Raw genomic sequence first — 21,453 nt, 5'->3', positions numbered from 1 at the left:
CACAAGTCATCAGGGATGTCACAAAGCCATGCCTCTACTGTACAGACAAACGTTTATATGAAAATCCTCAGTACATTCAATGACTTCAGGAATGCCGTTCAAATGCACTCCAAAGTTTAGTTTGCCTTTAACATTGAATTTTAGAACAATCATAATTTCCCAAATTAAAACCACATTCACTGTTGGAAATTCATTTGTTTGAGAAAGATTTTCCATCCTGCTCCTTTGGATTTTCTTGTTACTGTGGTTGAAAATTAACGTTGAATGGATCCCCACTGATGATTAAAAAAATTAACAAACGCTGTTAAAACAAAAACATTTTAATGAAATTCTGTTAGTGCATTACCCCATCACTGATCTAAAGGGATCACACAACGGCCCGCTCTAACTTTACCCACATTGCATCAATACGAGGGAAAGGGCACAGTGCACATATGACAAGATGTTACATTCTTCCATAGAACCAATGGGGGAAATTTGCCAAAACTGGAGCACTCTGGCTACCATGCAGAGCTGCTCTGCACTGAACTCTATCGGCTTCTAACTTCTGCCTGTCCAATTAAGCTTTGACAATAAAACATGGAAGCTGATTGGTTACTATGCAGAGCTGCACCAGAGTTTGGACTTTCCAGATTTAGTAAATTCCCCCCCCCCCCCACCAGGTGCCTGGATTTGCCCTTTTATGTAAACCTGTTGCACTGGTTAAAGTTTCAAAGTTAAAAACAAGGTGTTAATTTGAATACCCATTTAATTGTTCACAGAAAGCCCTCTACAACTGTCTCACTAAAGCCCTTCAGCTTGGGCAATAAGTCCTGCTTGCGGACCTAAGCCCATTCATCTCAGTTAAAATTTTGAAAGTTTAACTGGATTTACAGGTTCAATTTTAAATAATGCTTTTGTTAAAAGGATTCCCGATGAACATCTAGTTTAATACCAGACAATTAAGATTTTTACTTTATGAGTGGGAAATTCTTAGTTCCAAGTCTTTAGTAGCCATTTTACTAAAAATTTTTGGTCTAGCCCATGTTTAGTTATTGTGTTAAAGGGCATAACAGATATAAAGCACCACCCCACCCCAAAAAATGAAATTATAATGCAGCCTACCAACTTTTAGATCTGTTGCTTTCATTTTGTCTTTTTTAGGCTCCTTTATTTTCACCTTTTGATCTGGCCAGTAAGGCTTCGTTCAGACGGTGCTGGCACCCTTCCTGCGTGCAGGCTGCCTTTGTTTTTGTGCCTGAATTTGCACACTGTCTGCGTTCAAGCCCGAGCAGCCACTCCTGTCAGATTTTGACATGCAGCTTTGTCCGTGCAGCCGCTGTGCCTGCATACACCTCTGTAGGCTGCCTACATGCAGATCGGGGAGAAAACAAAGGCAGCCTGCACTCAGGGCAGGTGTCAGCATTGGTCTGGATGAAACCCATGAGGGTTATTTACAAAAGCAAACCCACTTTGCACAACAAATGCAAACTACAAGTGCAAAGTGCACTTGAAATTGCACTGAAAGTGCACTTGGAAGTGCAGCCGCTGTAAATCTGAGGGGTAGATCTGAAATGAGGGGAAGCTCTGCTGATTTTATCATTCAATCATGTGCAAGCTAAAATTCTGTTTTTTATTTTCCTTGCGTGTCCCCCTCGGATCTACAGCGACTGCACTTCCAAGTGCACTTTCAGTACAAAGTGGATTTGCCTTTAGTAAATTACCCCCAATGTGTATATCTGTACTAATGTGACATAATGCAGCTTTTATTATTACATTTTAATATTTAATATCTTTAATTGCCTGCAGTCCTTTTTATATATGAGGAGATGGACCATGCGGACGCTGGCTCTGGTGGAAGAAAAGGCTGATTGGGGCGATTGACACTATTAAATCTCCAGGATCTTTCTTACTGCAGCTTAAACAGTGTGATGTTTCATGCATCGGGGAGATGTTTTGGCAGCCGTAGAGTTCCTGAACAGTTCATTATGTTTCAGGAGGGGTTAAGATTTCCTAAAGAAATAGCTATAGTTTTGCTAAAGGGAGTAGCAGCCTTCAGGATAAACTGTCATACCGCACAACAGACTCCGGCTGAACTAAACATAAAGGATTTGCCATGTGGGCACTGCCGGGAGTTTTTTTAATTTTTCATTGATTAGATATAAATGGATTCAAATTGTGTATTTAACCCTTTCATGACTAAGCCTATTTCTGACATTTGAAATCTGAGAATCTAGAGCATAAAATGGGGATTGTTGACTGGCTTTTCTTTACAACATTTACATTTGCTAAGGAAAGTGAGTGCAACTGCATTTGTAAAGTACACAGTCTGTTTGCCTTTAGTAAATCCACTCCACTGTTTCTCAGTTTTTTAAATTTTTTACATAAAGGATGGAAAGTTTAAATTTTGTTTGATTTCATTAATATCTGGGTGGGCTGTGATGTAACTGATACTTTCCTACATACAACACTTCTTTCTAGAGGCTGCTGTGAGCTGCATGTTGTATGACAAGCAGTTGCTATAGGAATAAAGTAAACTTTTCAAAAGAGAAACAAGCTGCTGATTAAATTATTTGAGCCAGCCATAGACGGTTCGAATCCCAACCAGTTCAACAGGAAGCGGATGAGATTAAACCATGTATGTGTAGGCTTAATATACCCAAGCTGGATGATCGATCAACTAGGGTAACCAGCCTGCCGGATTTTCCATGTGATTACAGCAAGTGGCTTTTATAGCCGCTAGCCAGAATCACTGTCTTCTCCTGGCGGGGATGGCTTCCCCCACCTTCCCCCGCTAGTAGAAGACAATGGCTCAGTAGGAGGAATTCTCCCATCAACACCCGTGGTTACAGGAAATAAATTTGCTCAGTCTATGGCCAGCCTTACTAAGTATACAACTTTGTTATCTTTTAATCCTAGCATATGTTCCTGTTTAACCTCCCTGGCGGTATGATTATTTCAGATTTTAGGTGCTGAAAGCGGTACAATTATTTTGCATGAAAATTTGGTGTTTTATATTGTAGGCCTGTAATTCTTATGCCGCGTACACACGATCAAACAATTCGGTGGAAAAGTCCGGCAAACTCAAGTCCGCCAAACAATCCCCCCGTGTGTAGCCTCCGGCATACTTTTTTGACCCGACAGTACGGCGGACTTAGAATTTCGGTTTGCACAACAATCTGCACGCCGTACTCACATTTCGGCGGACAATCCTGCCGTGTGTATGCCAGTCCGCCGTACTTTTGAAATGAGCGGACTTTTCCCGCCCGGAGAAAAGTCCGCTCATTTCGAGCAGGTCTCCAGGTAGGCGGGGCCCGCGAAGGAGACGTCGCTAGCCCTGCCGCCTGGTATGGACTTAAAGGGGAACCCCAACGCCGAAAAAAATCAGCGTGGGGGTCCCCCCAAGTCCACAACAGACCCTTGTCCGAGCACGCTACCCGGCCGGCCAGGAAAGGGGGGCGAGCGAGCGGTGTCACATGGCTTTATGTCACATGGGTTGGTGTCACATGGTGACCCCGCCCCCTTACGATGTCACAGTCCCCATGTGACATCAACCCATGTGACCAACCCATGTGGCATAAAGCCATGTGACACCGCCCCTTGTCCCTATATAAGTGGCCGCGCAGCGCGTCCCTGGCATTGTGGCCGGAGAGAGCATCGAGTCAACATCTCCAGGAGAAGAAGGAGAAGAAGAAGAAGAAGAACGGAAGGCGGCAGCAGCGACAGAAGACCGGGCCACCGCCTGTAAAAGAGCTATAAGAAGGCGCGGTGGCCCGGCAGAAGAACCGAAGAGGGGGACAAGACCCCCGAAGTCGGGAGAAGAGGCCGGCGGCGAGGAAGAAAGCCGGACTCCTCCGCTAGCAAAAGAGCTACAAGAAGATAGCGGAGGAATCCGGCGAGAAGACCCCTGAAGACGGAAGACCCCCGGAGCTGTGCAATAAAGTATTTTATCTCGTGTGTTGTGTTTTTTTTTGTACTTTTATTTTACAGGTGAATGGGTAGGGGTACATTGTACCCCATACTCATTCACATAGGGTGGGGGGCCGGTATCCGGGGGCCCCCTTATTAAAGGGGGCTCCCGGATTCCGATAAGCCCCCCGCCCGCAGACCCCGACAACCAACGGCCAGGGTTGTCGGGAAGAGGTCCTTGTCCTCATCAACATGGGGACAAGGTGCTTTGGGGTGGGGGGGCCGCGCGGCCCCCCCCTTCCCCAAGGCACCCCCCATGTTGAGGGCACGCTGCCTGGTACGGCTAAGGAGGGGGGGGCGCTCGCTCGCCCCCCTTTCCTGGCCGGCCGGGTAGCGTGCTCGGACAAGGGTCTGTTGTGGACTTGGGGGGACCCCCACGCGATTTTTTTCGGCGTTGGGGTTCCCCTTTAAGTCCATACCAGGCGGCGGGGCCAGCGACGTCTCCTTCACGGGCCCCGCCTACCTGGAGACCCGCTCGAAATGAGCGGACTTTTCTCCGCGTGTGTGGGCGAGTCCGTTCATTTCGAAAGTACGGCGGACTTAGTACGGCGGACTTAGTACGCCGTATTAGTCCGCTGAAAAAGTGCCGTGTGTGGGCAAGTAGCCCGTTCGAAAATTCCGATGGACAGTTTGGCGGACGTCCGCCAGACTAAGTACGTCAGACAGACGGCTACGTGTGTACGTGGCTTTAGGAATAACTCACTTAAATCTGTCCAAACCAAAATATAGTAAACATCGCGGGTATGATAAAGTTTGAAAAATGAAATCATAAATTATAATATAATAAATAACTATAAATAATTATACCAAATAATAATATAATAATAATAAAAATATTCAATAATGTAATCAAATCAAAAACACTGAATTTTGCTCAGTTGCAGAATTGTCACTGTCATTACTTTTCAGTATTTGATGACGGATCTCCCCACAAATCGCTATCACTCAATTCTGCGAGTGATTCTAATTTATTATCGCTGTTTTCTAGCTGGTCTAAAACCATTTTTGATGTAAAGGGACAGTTTTGGTTGCTATGGACAATCTCCAGTTTCCAGGCATAAAGAACAGTTTTTATAATATAAAACTACATGCAGGACACTGGAGAAACCACTAGGGACAAAGAGGATGTGAAATAATTACATACAGCAATGTAATCTGTAAGATTACATTATACTGTATGTAATGTGTGTGTTTTACTTTTTGAATTTGGCGCCGTTCTCCATCCCTGGGCGTCACAACGCTTGCAGGGAACGGAGCCGGGGATGTGATAAATCGAGAGGAGGACGGCTTGCTCGTACAGCGGGGGGACATCGCTGGATCCAGGGGACAAGGTAAGTAACCTCTTCCTGGATCCAGCGATGCGGTCCCGAGTCTGGCTTGGGGTTACCGCTAATGGTTCAAAATTTTCACCCCGAGCCAGACTCTGGAATACCGCCAGGGGTGCTAAACTTCTGCCATGACCACTACCCCAGGTTTCCTTTTTCAGGGTGGCTTCTTTCTCTTGCAGCATCCTAAGGAGCCACCCTTGCATGCAGGACTAGGATTGTGTATCCCGACACTGTGTGCAGCAATAGAAGCACTCTCTCCTGTGAAGACCAGAAGGTCAGGGAATCAGCACTGAGGGAGTAGGAGCTCCCTCAGTGAACTGCAAGTGCCGGGATAAGAATTTTTACCAAATAGTTTACTAGAGAATGTTTATTTTATTGTGCTCAATGTATTAAGATAAAAAATTCTGAGGGTTTATGGCCATTTTAAGCCCAATTCCAGTGTGTATTTTTTATTTTAAAATACTTTAAACCTGTTTATTTTATTGTGCTCAATGTGTTAAGATAAAAAATTCTGAGGGTTTATTACCATTTTAAGTCCAATTCCAGTGTGTATTTTTTTATTTTAAAATACTTTAAACCTGTTCCCTTTGACTGCAGGGTGTCATGGACGCACCCCTGGGTGTTATTACCACAATTCATGTGTGGGAGAAGGGATGTTTAGAAGAGGGTTGGCAGTGGTAGCTGCCATATTTCTCTCATAACAGGTTTACTTTAAGGTGATTCCAGCAGCTATTTGTTCTCTTTACGCTGGGGATCAATGTGCATACATACTGCAATCATTAAAAAAAAGGCAAAGTGAAGTATCATGAGAAGGGAGGAGAATTAAGGATGGTAGGATAATAGAATAATATCAGGAGAATATGTTATATTTTGTAGATGCCATATCAGTGGACTGGTACTTTAAGAGTGGACTGTATATCTACATCGGCCTTTTCTCAACCCCCAGAGGAACCCTTGAAATAATTTTCAGGTCTCAGGGAACCCCAAGTAAGATGAGTATACTGGGGTTATTTGGAAAATGGCCCTTACATTGGTGGTAGTAGGTGAGAAGAATGCCTGCCCTACAGTGGTGGCCAGAATGACACCCTTGCGGTCATACTGTTGCCTCTGCCAAGTGGCATTGGACCTCAAACTGGAACTATGCAGTAGGGATCGACTGATTATCGGTTCGGCCTATTATTGGTGGCCCATATTCACTTTTTTTAAAATATTGGTATCGGGCACAAATGTACCCGATATTACCAATATTGCTTCAAGGGGTTTTACCAGTGTAATGCATGCAGCTGCATGCATCACCCCGATACCGGCTTTTAGCGCGGACGGTTGGCTTTACTTTAATAACAACCGATGCGGCTCAACAGCCATTCGGCTGTTTTTACAAGCAGTGGGAGGAGACATCCCCCTCCCGCCACCTTCCAGCACTTGCCTGGGCACTCCTGTCCCAGCGGGAGGCCTGAGTAACGGCTGACCAGAGACACAAACAAAGCCGATACTTCATTCAGGTCTCGGATCTACTAATCCAGAAGTAATGTCATGACATCGCTTCCCGGATTACTGCCATCTTAAAGGCATCGGTTTAAAAAAATATAAAGTATTCAAAAACATCAATCTTGACGTTTTGAATACTTTCAAGTGCAGAGAAGAGGTTTGGGGTTAAATGTGTAGAATATCGGCAATCGGTCTGAGAGGTAGCCAAAATATCGGTATCATATCGGCACCGAAAAGACTATATCGGTCAATCCCTACCATGCAGGCACCATCAGATAGGAGGTCAGTTAGCCACACAGCTCAAGGAACCCCCAGCCACCCCTGGAGGAACTGAATGGCTGATGTACACATCTGGCTGTTACATGTCATTCACCAACAGTGTATCTTTACTCATTAATGTGCATGTAATCATACACTTATTTTTATGATTTTATTGTGTGCGTGGTTGTTTATGTGGATAGTTAGACGGTCAGTCATAATGATAACATGACTTCATTTAATTGACTAGTCTATATTGGCTTACATTCCTGAAAGCTTTTAAAATGGATGTTGGCTGAGACTAGAAAATGGTATCATCCTGCAGCTGGACACTTATTAGCGGTTCACACCTTGTCAGATGATTTCACAGCTTTCAGTGTCTGGAACATCACACCTAGGCTAGGAGATGTGGCTGAGCATTGTGAAGGAGGAGCTGATGCAGTCTATCCTTTATGGAAGGTTTCATCTTTATACAGAAATGACTAGCTTCTTGGGACTAGCTGCTTCCTCTCCACTGTCCTCTCTGCATCTAATTTATATGTTGGTACATCCCACCATAAAACCTTTGGGTATGGCCCATATTTATATGTGTACCTAAGGCTGTTCATAGCACTATAAGGGCAGCCAGACATGTTCACATCATTGGGGTTGAGTTACTAAAGGCAAATAGGCTGTGCACTTTGCAGAGTGCAGTTACTCCAGAGATTAGTAAATGAGGTAAGGCTTCGCTTTGCCAAGTGTACCCAATCATGACTAAGGAAAATTAAAAAAAATGCATTTTTGTTTGCGCATGATTGGATGATGGCAGTCAGCAGAGTTTCTGCTCATTTACTAAGCTCTGGAGCAAAGTGCACAGTCTTTTTCCCTTTAGTAAATCAACCCCCCATATCTTGTAACTCCCCGATGCATGAAACATCACACTGTTTAAGCTGCAGTAAGAAAGATCCTGGCCTGGAGATTTAATGGTGTCAATCGCCCCAATCAGCCTTTCCTTCCACCGGTTCTCAACATATGTTCACAACTTCACAACTATGTTGCACAACTTATTCAGCCCCGGTGGCCAGGCACACCTGTCCTGAGCCGCTTACGAATTGTAACAGCAGTCTGAAGACTTGAAGATGCCAACTGCATCTGCAAAGAGCAGCAAAATGCAGCCTGGCCAGTCCATAACTAAAGGGGAGGCTTCCTGAAGAGAAGAAGACATAGGGGGGTTAGTTACGAAAGGCAAATCCACTTTGCACTACAAGTGCAAACTACAAGTGCAAAGTGCACTTGAAATTGCACTGAAAGTGCATTTGGAAGTGCAGTCGCTGTAGATCCGAGGGGGACATGCAAGGAAAAAAAAAAACTGCATTTTAGCTTGAAAATGATTGGGTGATAAAATCAGGAGAGCTTCCCCTCATTTCAGATCTACCCCTCAGATTTACAGCGACTGCACTTCCAAGTGCAATTTAAAGTGCACTCTGCACTTGTAGTTTGCACTTAAAGTGCAAAGTGGATTTGCCTTTCGTAAATAACCCCTATAGTCCCTGCCCTGCCTCTAAGCACTGTCCCTGCCAGGGATCCTGTCCCTATGCTAGCCACTCTCATAAAGTGCGACAAACTCAAGAGTCGGAATCTTAAATAGGCTGCCTAACTCGAGATGGACAAGGAGACTCATGGGGCGCCAGCATCCAATCGGACAGCTGTCTCCCTGTCACGGTAGAAAGTCATAGAGGAAACAAGTTCCCCACAACTTCCTTCCCCTTTTACATTACCGCTTCAGTTGAGCGCCACCTGCAGTGGGAAGTACGGACTGCACCTGAATCTGTTCCTCTCCTCTTCCACACAATATATAGATACAGACAGAAAGGCTGCACTTGTGCAGTTTTTTCTTGATTGCCAGAAAGCTTTGCTATGAAGGTCATGACTAAGCCCCTGATGGATGGGAAAAACATCAAAAGAGTAGGCGTGTGTCTGGCAGGTAGCATGTGCCAGATTCTGGCTTTGTGAGTTTCCACCACTTTCAATAAAGCTTGTTGGATATGTAGAAAAAACATAGCAAATGTCCAGTCTGTTTGTGTCTGTATAATGTGTAAAAATTGTACCGCACGGCATTAACAAATGTTTTAGGAGCTTTTAATAACAATTTATTGGTGTTAACAGGCTTTCGAATATAACTAAAGACAAAATATTTTTTTAGGTTTGGACTGAGTGGAGAGGGATTAACCTCCCTGGCGGTATGATTATTTCTGATTTTAGGTGCTGAAAGCGGTACAATTATTTTGCATGGAAATTTGGCGTTTTATATTGTAGTCCTGTAATTCTTAGGAATCACTCTCTTCAATCTGTTCAAACCAGAGTCTAGTAGATATCCCGGGTATGATAAAGTTTATAATATAATAAATAACTATAAATAATGATAACAAATAATAATAAAAATGATTCAATAATGTATTCAAATCCAAAAACACTGAAATTTGCTCATTTGCAGAATTGTCACTGTCATTAGATTTAGTGTTTGATGACGGATATCCCCACAAATCGCTATCGCTCAATTCTGCAAGTGATTCTAATTTATTATCGCTGTTTTGACATAAAGGGACACTTTTTGGTTGCTATGGACAATCTCCAAATTCCAGGCAGAAAAAAAACAGTATTTATAATATAAAAGTGCATGCAGGGCACTGCACAGACCACTAGGGACAAAGGGGATGTGTATTTTTTTTTATACAGTACTATAATCTGTAAGATTACAGTACTGTATGTGTATTGTTTGTTTTTACTTTTTTGAATTTGGCGCCGATCTCTGCTCCCGTGCGTCATAACATCGCAGGGAACGGAGCTCAGCGGCACTCAGGCACTGTGTGAATCGAGCGGAGGAGCTCACACGCACAGCGTGGAGGACATCGCTGTATCCAGGGGACAAGGTAAGTAAGTCTCCCTATATCCTGCAATGCGATCCAGAGTCTGGCTCAGGGGTTACCGCTCGTGGTACTGAAATTCCACCCCGAGCCAGACTTGGGAATACCGCCAAGCAGGTTAAAATGTCAGATTTTATTGCTGTCTGTGCCCTTGACCTTCTCTATTTCTCCTGTTTACCATTATCACTGAAAGTCACAGTAAAAAAAAAATCATCATCTAATCCCTAGAAGGCGTCACCTGAAAGGAGTTTTCTTAGCAGAGCTGGGCTTGCTTTTATGTCTATAGTTAAATGTATATTTCTGCTTATTTCAGCATATGCAATTGTTAGGTTCATTGACATGTGTTTCTTACATTTGTATAGGGATGGCTGTTTCTCACCTGTCAGTCCTGAATCATGCCCTCTTGTCCAAGCATTCATCTGCCCAAGTCGAAACTTCATAGCACACAGCCACGTTCAGCTGAAGACGGGCCTACAGACCCAGGACCGGCACCTCTTCCTCTTTACTGACATCCTTATCATTGCAAAGTCAAAGTGAGTATAACAAGTCTCATGATTCAAGACTTTTATCATTTAACGCTATCTGTCAGCATTTCTGTTTGGAAGCTCAGAAAGAACAATATACTGCACCAATTCTATGTTAAAAGATTATCCAAAATAAATTGATATATGAACATGGGGATGCCCAAAAAAGTATTGGGATGGCCAAAAATCTGGGGGAACCTGCCAATCTGAACCTTCTAGCTGCTGTCCTTTAGACATAGAAGACATCTGCAGCTAAACCTATAGCTCTTACCAATAATGAAATGATTTTGTAACACTGCTCCACAAATATGGAAGGAGATTTCTCCTCTTACAATGGTTATGTATTATGGTTGACTGTATTTAGCATATCTTTCTGGCATAATATATGCTCTACTGAACAACCACACAACAGGGTTTTCCTTTATGTAAAATGATTTAATTGGTTTCTTTAAAAATTTTAAGTGGCATTTAAATGTCTTTTCTTTATCTTTTATCTTGAAAATTGCATGGAATATAATTCCATGCAATATTCAAGATAAAAGGGTGCATTGCATTATAACTCAACATCTCCTCTGGGTCAATATCTTCCTCATTTAGTTTCATGTAACTCTTTTGATACCCACATTGTGTTGATTGATGCTGCCTCCTGCTACAGTATGTGTATTGATCTTTTCGGTGCGTCATCTCTGTCCTGTACAATATTATTATTCCTGATAATGCTGTATCTATCCATGCAATATTTTCAATAAAATACTTTAATTTAGATAAAAGAAAAAGATTATTTAACATGTCTATGGATATACCTTACAATATTGGATAGAATTAGAACTTGTGACAATATTTTCATTCCTATATGCAGACAAATACTTGCCTTTATGATTGGCAGTCTGCTCCTTATATCTAATATTCTCTACTTTTAGGAACTTTCCTGTGTCCATTAAGTGAAAATTACAGTTTAGCTCTACTTCTTCTAAAGAAGAAAAAAACATTTCTAGGTCAGTGAAGCTGGATACACACAATACAATTTTCTTTAAAACCATATAATAATTGAGGTCAAACCTTAAGAGTTTCAATGTGTATGGAATAAGGCAGACCCTTGCACTTCATGGTTTTGTTAAATCTAAAGGAAATCAGACAACAAAAGTTCTACATTGTGTATGGAGTGTTACTTTTCAATTAAAATCATTTAGCAGTACCCTAGCTGCTGCTGAAAACTCATTTTCAATGTTTTTAAATCTGCATCCATTACAATAATCCCTGGTAATCCTGCCATTAAAGTCTTTGTTCAGACATTCCCTCTTATAATATTACAGTAGTATCGCCAGAGCTAAAGTCCTCCTTGCATCAGATAAATATTAAAACAGCGCTAAAAAGCAAATAAAAATAGAAATAAAAAATTGATGGTAATGAAACCATATGGCGACGACGACAAACACCACGGCCAACAGTCTTTATGTAGCAGATGGATATGTGGACAGTTCAGATAATTCAGTCACTTTTCTCATAGCGTTCACCTTCCAGAGTAAGAATGCAATTATCCACCTTGTGAAGCATACACCCCTCTGGGGTACAAACTCACCAGACGCCGCTAGAAAGAGAGCCTTGTATCAGTATACAAACACCGCTCTGTGCTGACACCCCACTTATCCAGAAGGTCCACTGGTATAGGTACTCCGATTGTATCATAAAACACAGGGATAGGTGTACATAGCGTAATCCTGTTTATTATAATGCAAAATTCCCATACAGCAGAAACCCCCCTTAATCCTAGCTGCTTACATTTATAATGCAATCAACGAGCATAAAAAAATAAAATAAAGGGCGCTATCACCATCTCCAGTCGTCCACTGGAAGTGTGTTGTTCCTTGCAGACACTGTATGACACTTCCGGGTAGAAGGCAAAGCACGGTGGAGCGCACAACGTCACTTCCGGTTTCCGTGCTGGTCACGCCCTGACCGGTTTCGTCATTCGACTTCAACAGATGGCATTTTGACATTTTATGTTTTCTTGATTTTAAAGTCTGAGACATCGTCATATGATATTGAATAGTTCAACACATGTACCTGCTGCTGGCACTGTAGGATTGAGGTGGCGCTGAGTGGGTGACCTATAGGCCATAGTTATACCTCATTTATCTATTTTCTCTTATAAGGTGATTTTTCCATTGGAATTTCTGACACACAAAGTATGCAAGACAAATTTGGGCCAAAATCCATCGGAAAAAATCAGACGGATTTTGTCTACGGAATTTCTGACCGTGTGTACAGGGCATTACTCTCTACTCTACTTACTCTCTCTACTTTAAAAAATGGCAGTTAATGCAACTCTGTTGCAAAACATATAATACAGCTATCCTTACAAAGCAAACAAGTAATACCCACTTGTACCACTGCCCTGGCCACCAAATACTCAGGGAGTGTTGGATGATTGTGCTCTGTGGTTTCCTCTACTGGTTCCTACATCACTACAGAACACAGGGAGTAGTGAAAGGAACCACAACACACAACAGGACCAGGCAGCAGACAAACCTGGAAGTGTGCTGGATGCTGAAGCTCTTTTAGCAAGATTATCTCCTCAGCCCAAAGGAATTTTGAAGTTTGGCCTGTGGGACAGAAATTATTTGTTTGCTTTGCAAGGATGCCTTTGTTACATATTCTAAAACAGTAGTAAACCACTCCCCCCCCCCCCCCCCAAAAAAAAGGTCCACAGTAGGTTTATGTCATAATGTGCTAGTATGCACTGGTATACATACCTTTCAGAGCAAGCCCTCTAGCGGCATGCTGTCACTGCTGCCAGGGCTTCCATTTTCACCCAGTCTTACTTCTGGGTTTGCAGGCTCAAGCCATTCTAAGACGTCACATACACACAGGAACTGTGGGCACGGCGCTCTGCATTCCATAGCATACTATGTGCCCTGAATGTAGAGCATCACTGCGCATGCGTGGGTGATACCATCGGCTATTGCTGATGTGAATATCTCCTTAGCAGTGCACATTTAGGAGATATTCATTGTACCTACAGGTAAGCCTGATTTTAAGCTTACCCGTAGGTACAAGATAAGTTAGAGACTTTACTACCTCTTTAAAAATAGCAACAATGTCACTTTAACCCCCCTAGCGGTAATCCCGAGTCTGGCTCGGGGTAGGAATATACTGATAGGAGCGGTAACCCCGAGCCAGACTCGGGATGGCTTCGCTCGATGCAGGGGAGGACACAGGGATCGTTACTCACCTTGTCCCCTGGATCCAGCGATGTCCGCCGCACTGTGTGATCGAGCTGTCCTCCGCTCGATTCACAGTGCCGAATGCCGCCGAGCTCCGTTCCCTGCGACGTTACGGCACACGGGAGCGGAGAACGGCGGCAAATTCAAAAAAGTTAAAACACACTAAACACACACAGCACTGTAATCTTACAGATTACAATGCTGTATTAAAAATTACACAACCCCTTTGTCCCTAGTGGTTTGTGCAGTGCCCTGCATGCACTTTTATATTATAAATACTGTTTTTTACTGCCTGGAATTTGGAGATTGTCCATAGCAACCAAAAAGTGTAAATTTTTCAGTGTTTTAGGATTTTATTACATTATTGAATAAATGTTATTATTCTTTATTATATTATAAATTTTATCATACCCGGGATGTCTGCTAGACTCTGGTTTGAACAGATTTAAGAGAGTTATTCCTAAGAATTACAGGACTACAAAATAAAAGCCAGATTTCCATGCAAAATAATTGTACCGCTTTCAGCACCTAATTCCAGACTGAATCATACCGCCAGGGAGGTTAAGGCTTCATGCACATGTGGCCCGGGGAGCCACATGTGTCATGTACAGCCTGCCATTCAAGTTAATAATTGAACTTGGCCATACATTTGTAAACACTGTGGTTGATTTACTAAAAATGGAGAACGCAAACTCTGTACAGCTGTGCATGATAGCCAATCAGCTTCTAACTTCAGCTTGTTCAATTAAGCTTTGACAAAAAAAAAAAAATTGTATGCTGATTGGTTTCTCTGCAGAGCTGCACCAGATTTTACTCTCTGTAGTTTTAGTAAATCAACCCCCATTGATGCTCTTTGCATTGGTGTTTATTATTATTATACAGGATTTATAGAGCGCCAACAGCTTGTGCAGCACTTTACAATGTAGAGGGGGACAGTACAATTATAGAAGGGGACAGGAGGACCCTGCTTAGCCGCCCATGTGCTCTTGATGTATTTCCTGAACACAAAATGTCCAAGTTTGGGAAATATACCCGACATGCATGCGAAGACAAAGAGTATATACAGCTATTCACTTGAATGGCAGGATGTATATGGCAAGTGTGGCTACTTGGGTGCGGGAAAGTGCTGGGAAATTTACGTTAGGTATAGAAGATACACATAATAGTGCACATAAACTGTCAGAATAAGAACATTTTAGTGAATAGTTGTGAAATGTCCAAAAAAAAGGGTTGCGTAGCAGATTTACATGATATATATAAAAAAATAAAACCATTGTTTTTAGAATGCTCTGTCATCTTGCGTGGAATAACAATAATGATTTGTTATAAAATAGGAAAATGTAAGTCATTCATCAGACTTCCAGCCTGGACTATAAAAGTGACAGCTGGGGTTTGATTTGTTACTATGAAGGAGACTTCCACTTTTGTCTCTTTTTGAGTCATTAGGCCCAGTTTGCCATTATTTCAAAGTAGCCGTTGACAAATATAGAAGTAGATCAGACAGTTCTCTATAAGCTGTCAAACATTACCATGATGAACACTAAATGACATGCTGTATCATTTTATCTCGAAAAGGATCCAAGGTCCAGTATGTGCTAAAACGTGTCCTTGAAAATCATTGTTGTGGTAGGTTGTTAGGTCATCTCTGTGATTACATGGGGGGGGGGTTGTTAATACAATGCTGGCAAGCCAGCTTTCCCTTATTATGTAAGAAAGCAGCATCCAGATCATTTGTTTTTCAGGAAGTGCATGTGTTTTGTGTAGTTTGTCTTTCCTAATGGGAACAATCAGGAAAATGAACAATTAAACTTGGGGTAAAATGTTTCCAGCGCTGACATTATAAAAATCTAATTAGGAAATGAGCTCCGAGCTATTATTGTCAAACAACCGTTCCCAAACTTTTGTCAGTTGTGTACTATTGTCACCACTATTGCAGATGATGTCTAAGTACCAATTACATACATTATAGTGTATGTATACCGCAACAAAGAACATCCCTTATTTTCTCTGTGTATGTTTGCTAAATTTACAATCAAAAGTGTTTTGTTAGATCCGTTCTATAATTGCACAAAAATAGCTGTTGATACGGCAAGAAATCCAATCAGCTCGTGACTACTGATGCACTGAAATCCCAGGCAACATTATGAGGCCTGCTTAGGTGGACTACAGAACACCTCTCCCTATATTATACAGTTGGGGGGGGGGGGGGTGGAATTATTTGATCCTCTGAAGATTTTGTAAGTTTGCCCACTTACAAATAAATGGAGGGTCTATAATTGTTGTCATAGGTGTATTTAAAGTGATAGAGACAGAATGTCAACTAAAAATCCAGAAAAACACATGATACAAAGGTTATAAATTGAGTTGCAGTTCAGTGAGTAAAATAAGTATTTGATCCCCTACCAACTAACAATAATTCTGGATCCCACAGACTGACTACAGTATGGGCTCATGTGGTACACAGATTAGTCCTGTCAATTTAAGAAGGCCCTCCCAACGACACCTGTCCACAGAATCTCTTTCTTCCATTGAAACCTCAACATCAAGGGCAAGACCAAAGAAGCTTGGTGAGAAGGAGACAACTGTTGGAGCGATTATTCGTAAATGTAATAAATACAAAATAACCATCAATTACCCTCGGTCTGGAGCTCCATTCAAGATTTTGCCTCATAAGGTAAGGATGATCATGAGAAAAGCAAGGGATCAGCCCAGAACTACACGGGAGGAGCTTGTGAATGATCTCAAGGCAGTTGGGACCACAGTCACCATATAAACCATTGGTAACACAATACGCTGCCATGGACTTAAATTCTGCAGCACCCACAAAGTCCCCCTCCTCAAGAAGGCACATGTACAGGTCAGTCTGAAGTTTGCCAATGAACATCTAAATGATTCAGAAAAGGATTAGGAGAAAGTGCTGTGGTCAGATGAGACCAAACTTTAGCTCTTTGGCATTAACTCAAATCGCTGTGTTTGGAGGAAGGAAAATGCTGACTATGACCCCAAGAATATCATCCCTACAGTCAAGCATGGAGGTGGAAACATAATGCTTTGGGGCTGTTTCTCTGCCAAAGGTACAGGCTGACTTTTCCGCATTGAAGGGCCAATGGACAGGGTCATGTATTGTAAAATCTTCCCTCAGCCAGAACACTGAAGATGGGTCGTGGATGGGTCTTCCATCATGACAATGACCCAAAACATACCACCAAGGCAACAAAGGAGTGACTCAAGAAGAAGCACATTAAGGTCATGGAGTGGCCTAGTCAGTCTCCACACCTTAATCCTATAGAAATTTTATGGAGGGAGCTGAAATTTCTAGTTTAGAGAAGATCTGTAAAGCAGAGTGGACCGAAATCCCTCCTGAGATGTGTGCAAACCTGGTAACCAAATACAAGAATCATCTTACCTCTGTACTTGCCAACAAGGGTTTCTCCTCCAAGTACTAAGTCATGTACTTATATAACGTTGTTTCGCCCAGCCAAGCCATTCTGCCGCAGTACAACTGCGGCGGCTGGTCGGCAAGTGGTTAAATGTATTTTCTATATTATGTTGAGTGCTACAAATAATATATAAAACATACGTATTTATAAAAATTTTTTAGAAGGTAATGTGATTTATTATTTGAATGTTATTTACAACTTACCGCCAACAGGTGTTGTTAAACTGCAAATAAGCTTTTAGCTCTGTGAATACTTTCTTATAGCTGTTGTGCTAGCAGGGTCTTTTACTAGTTTGTCATAAAAGGAAGTAGTGCTGGGCTTTCTTACTAAAAAGCCCAGCATGGTGTGTATACATTTTTTTTTTTTTTTTGTGTTGTATACAAATAATTATTATTTTTATAGTTGTTATTATATATGTTTTCCTTTAAGCAGATCATTTTCACTTACTGTGTATAGCTACAAAGCTAGAAAGCATGATAGATACATGAGAAAATTGTATTGACATAGGTGTGTGTTACCACTGACAGTTCCAGCTGAAGAATGCAGCATGTTTATGGACAAAGGATATGATGTGACTGTTAGACATAATCTCTATTTATAAACCTAACATAGTAAACGTGACCTTGGGTATTAAAGGAAGTCACTGCATGTTCTTATGCTGGACATAATCCTCCCTTCCCCAGCAGAGAAATGCGGCTGACCTGTTAGGTAATCTGTGGCCGTGGCCTGGATTTCTGCTCTTTCTAGCTGGTTCTAAAAATCTTCTGCTGCTTTTACCAGGTTTAGTAATAAATACACTTGTAAAGCAGAGGCTGTTCATATATATTGAAGGCATTTAAATAGTATAAAGAAGTAAATTTCCTATACCCTGCCCCTCCCCCCCCCCCAATGGCAGAGAACGTAGAGATAGTATTTGAATTTGATAAAGAATAAAGTCTATACAATAGAAAGGAGAATATTGTTTTTAAATGCAGAGCTGGTAAAATCCACCAAATAATGCAAGTTAAAGCAAACGGGACCTGGCCTAAAATAATTTAAAAGAAATAGCAATTGTAAAGTGTAGGGATATTGTGGCACCTAAAGGTCTATAGTTTTGATTTACAGTGCCTTGCAAAAGTATTCACCTCCTTGGCATTTTTCGTGTTTTGTTGCCTCACAACCTGGAATTAATGTGGATTGTTTGAGGATTTGCATCATTTCATTTGCAGAACATGCCCACAACTTTGAAGATGTTTTTTTGTTATTGTGAAGCAAACAACAAATAGGAGAAAATAGCAGAAAAAGTCAATGTGCATAACTATTCACCCCCCTAAAGTTAATACTTTGTAGAGCCGCCTTTTGCGGCTATCACAGCTCTAAGTCGCTTTGGATGAGTCTCTATGAGCTTGCTACGTCTTACCACTGGGATTTTTGCACATTCCTCCTCGCAAAACTGCTCTAGCTCCTTCAAGTTGGATGGTTTGCGCTTGTGAACAGCAATCTTTAATGTCTGACCACAGATTTTCTATCGGACTGAGGTCTGGGCTTTGACTAGGCCATTCCAACACATTTACACGTTTCCCCTTAAACCACTGTGTTGCTTTTTTTAGTCTCATCAGACCAGAGCACCTTCCTCCATACATTTTGGGAGTCTCCCATATGCCTTTTCACAAACTCGTGCCATTTTGTTTCTTTGCTGAAAGTAATGGCTTTCTTCTGGCCACTCTGCCATAAAGCCCAACTCTATGGAGTGTACGGCTTATTGTCTTCCTATGTACAGATACTCCAGTCTCTGCTGTGGGACTCTGCAGCTCCTCCAGGGTTACCTTAGGTCTCTGTGCTGGGTCTCTGATTAATGCCCTCCTTGCCCGGTCCCTGAGTTTTGGTGGGCAGCCGTCTCTTGGCGGGTTTGCTGTTGTGCCATGTTCTTCCCATTTGGTTATGATAGATTTGATGGTGCTCCTAGGAATCATCAAAGATTTGGATATTTTTTTATAACCTAAGCCTGACTTGTACTTCTCAACAACACTGTCCCTTACTTGTTTGGAGAGTTCCTTGGTCTTCATGGCAGTGTTCGGTTAGTGGTCCCTCTTGCTTAGGAGTTGCAGCCTCTGGGGAATTTCAAAAAGCTTTGTAGATGCAATGACAGATCATGTGACACTTAGGCCGCGTACACACGGGCGGACTGTTCGCCCAACTTTGTCCGCTGAACAGTGTTTCAGCGGACAGTCCGCTCGTGTGTGGGCTTCAGCGGACAGTTTCAGCGGACAGTCTGACGAACAAAGTTTTTCGGAATTCCCGTAAGACAGTCTGCTGAAACTTGGTTTGAGCGGACAGTCCGCTCGTGTGTAGGCTTGTTCGACAAACTAAGTCTCGCGCATGCTCAGAAAGACTTTACACGGCGAAGGTTGCATTGCAGTGTATAGGACGTCGTTTTTCTAGTCCCGTCGTACGTGCCGTTCACGTCATCGCGCACGCTTTCAGCGGACTGTTCGTTCATCGTGTGTGGTCAAGTCCGCTCATGCAAATTTTGAGCGGACTGTTTGTCGGATTGTTTGACAAACTAAGTTGGGCGAACAGTCCGCCCGTGTGTACGCGGCCTTAGATTGCACACCGGTGGACATCATTTCACGAAATATGTGACTTCTGAAGGTAATTGGTTGCACCGGAGATTTTTATGGGCTTTATAACAAAGGGGGTGAATACGTCCGCACATGCCAATTATTAGTTTTTTATTTCTGAAAAATAGTTTTATGTATATATTTTCCAAATTTTACTTCACCAACTTAGACTATTGTGTTCTGATCCATCACATATAATTCAGATTAAAAAAAACATTGAAATATGCTGAGTTGCAGAATTGTCGCCGTCATTACTTTTAGTGTTTGATGACGAATTTCCCCACAAATTACTATCGCTCAATTCTGCAAGTGATTCTAATTTATTATCGCTGTTTTCTAGCTGGTCTATAACCACTTTTGATGTAAACTGAAATTTTTTGGTTGCTATGGACAATCTCCAGTTTCCTGGTATAAAGAACAGTATTTATAATATAAAACTGCATGCAGGGCACTGGAGAAACCACTAGGGACAAAAGGGATGTGTAATTATTTGATACAATACTGTAATCTGTAAGATTACAGTATACCGTATCCATACTGTGTATTTTACTTTTTGAATTTGGCGCTGAACTCCGTCCCCGTTTGTCGCAACGCTCGCAGGGAACAGAGCCTGGCGCCGTCGCCGATAGAGCGAGACGCAACGGCTCGCTGATCACAGCGGGGAGACATCGCTGGATCCAGGGGACAAGGTAAGTAACCCCCCCCCCACCCCACATGGATCCAGCGATGCAATCCCGAGTCTGGCTTGGGAATAATGCTTATGGTAATTAAATCTCACCTGAGCCAGACTCGGGAATACCACCAGGGAGGTTAACATAATATTACTAGACACAAAGGAAATTGTACAAAACTATATAAAAAATTAAGCAAAAGCAAAGAACACCAGGCAATTTAGTAGAAAATATAATATAAAACATTAATTTTAGAATAGCACGTGGAAGATAGTATTGAGAACAGGGATTATAGGATCTACTGTGCAATTGTAGACAAATAGCGACAAAGACCAGCCTGTTACCAATCAAAGAATTACAATGTCCACAGAGCTAGCCCAGCCAATAGCAAATTAGAGCCCCAGAGCTTACCATGATGATTTTTAACAATAATAATATCCATCCATCCTCATCCCAAGCATATTAGTAATTATCTGTATATATAAATGTACATATATACAGTGGTGTTTTTTGGTTTTATGCTGCTCTAGGCAAAACTAAGATTGGGAGCCCCACATCTAAATTGGTCACACCCCTTCCTTCTCAAGCGGCTATTCTGGGTCTCTGGTGGCTGTGTAGGTTCTCTACTGGCTATGCAGGGTTTCTGGTGGCTGTGTAGGTTCTCTAGTGGCTATGCAGGGTTTCTGGTGTCTGTGTAGGTTCTCTAGTGGCTATTCAGGGTTTCTGGTGGCTGTGTGGGTTCTTTAGTTGCTAAGTAGGGTCTCCGGTGGCTATTTGGGGTCTCTTGTGGCTGTGTGGGTTCTCTGATGGCTATGCAGGGTCTCTGGTGGCTGCGTGGGTTCTCTGGTGGCTATACAGGGTCTCTGGTGGCTGTGTGGGTTCTCTGGTGGCTATGCAGGGTCTCTGGTGGCTCTGTGGGCTCTCTGGTGGCTATTTGGGGTCTCTGGTGGTTGTGTGGATTCTGTGGTTACTATGCAGGGTCTCTGGCCTACCAAAGTGCTCCCCCACCACCCTCACTAGCCTGATGCTGCCCCCCCCCCCCCATGAGAAGATAGGAATAGGAAGGAGA

General features: G+C 42.4%; 1 protein-coding gene across 1 annotated transcript in view; it reads left to right on the top strand.

Annotated features, from left to right (window-relative positions):
* The window catches only part of ARHGAP20 (Rho GTPase activating protein 20), a 186,253-nt gene that overhangs the window by 76,962 nt on the left and 87,838 nt on the right, over positions 1–21,453 (top strand). Inside the window, exon 3 of the mRNA XM_077483975.1 lies at positions 10,288–10,458. Coding sequence (XP_077340101.1) covers positions 10,288–10,458 — 171 coding nt within the window. The remainder of the gene's footprint in view (positions 1–10,287; positions 10,459–21,453) is intronic.

This window comes from Lithobates pipiens, unplaced genomic scaffold (assembly GCF_037356315.1).
Source record: "Lithobates pipiens isolate NorthernLeopardFrog02 unplaced genomic scaffold, aLitPip1_a1.2 Scaffold_16, whole genome shotgun sequence".
NCBI lineage: Eukaryota > Metazoa > Chordata > Amphibia > Anura > Ranidae > Lithobates > Lithobates pipiens.
The sequence above is the reverse complement of the archived record's forward strand: the minus strand, read 5'-3'. Positions and strand labels throughout refer to the sequence as shown.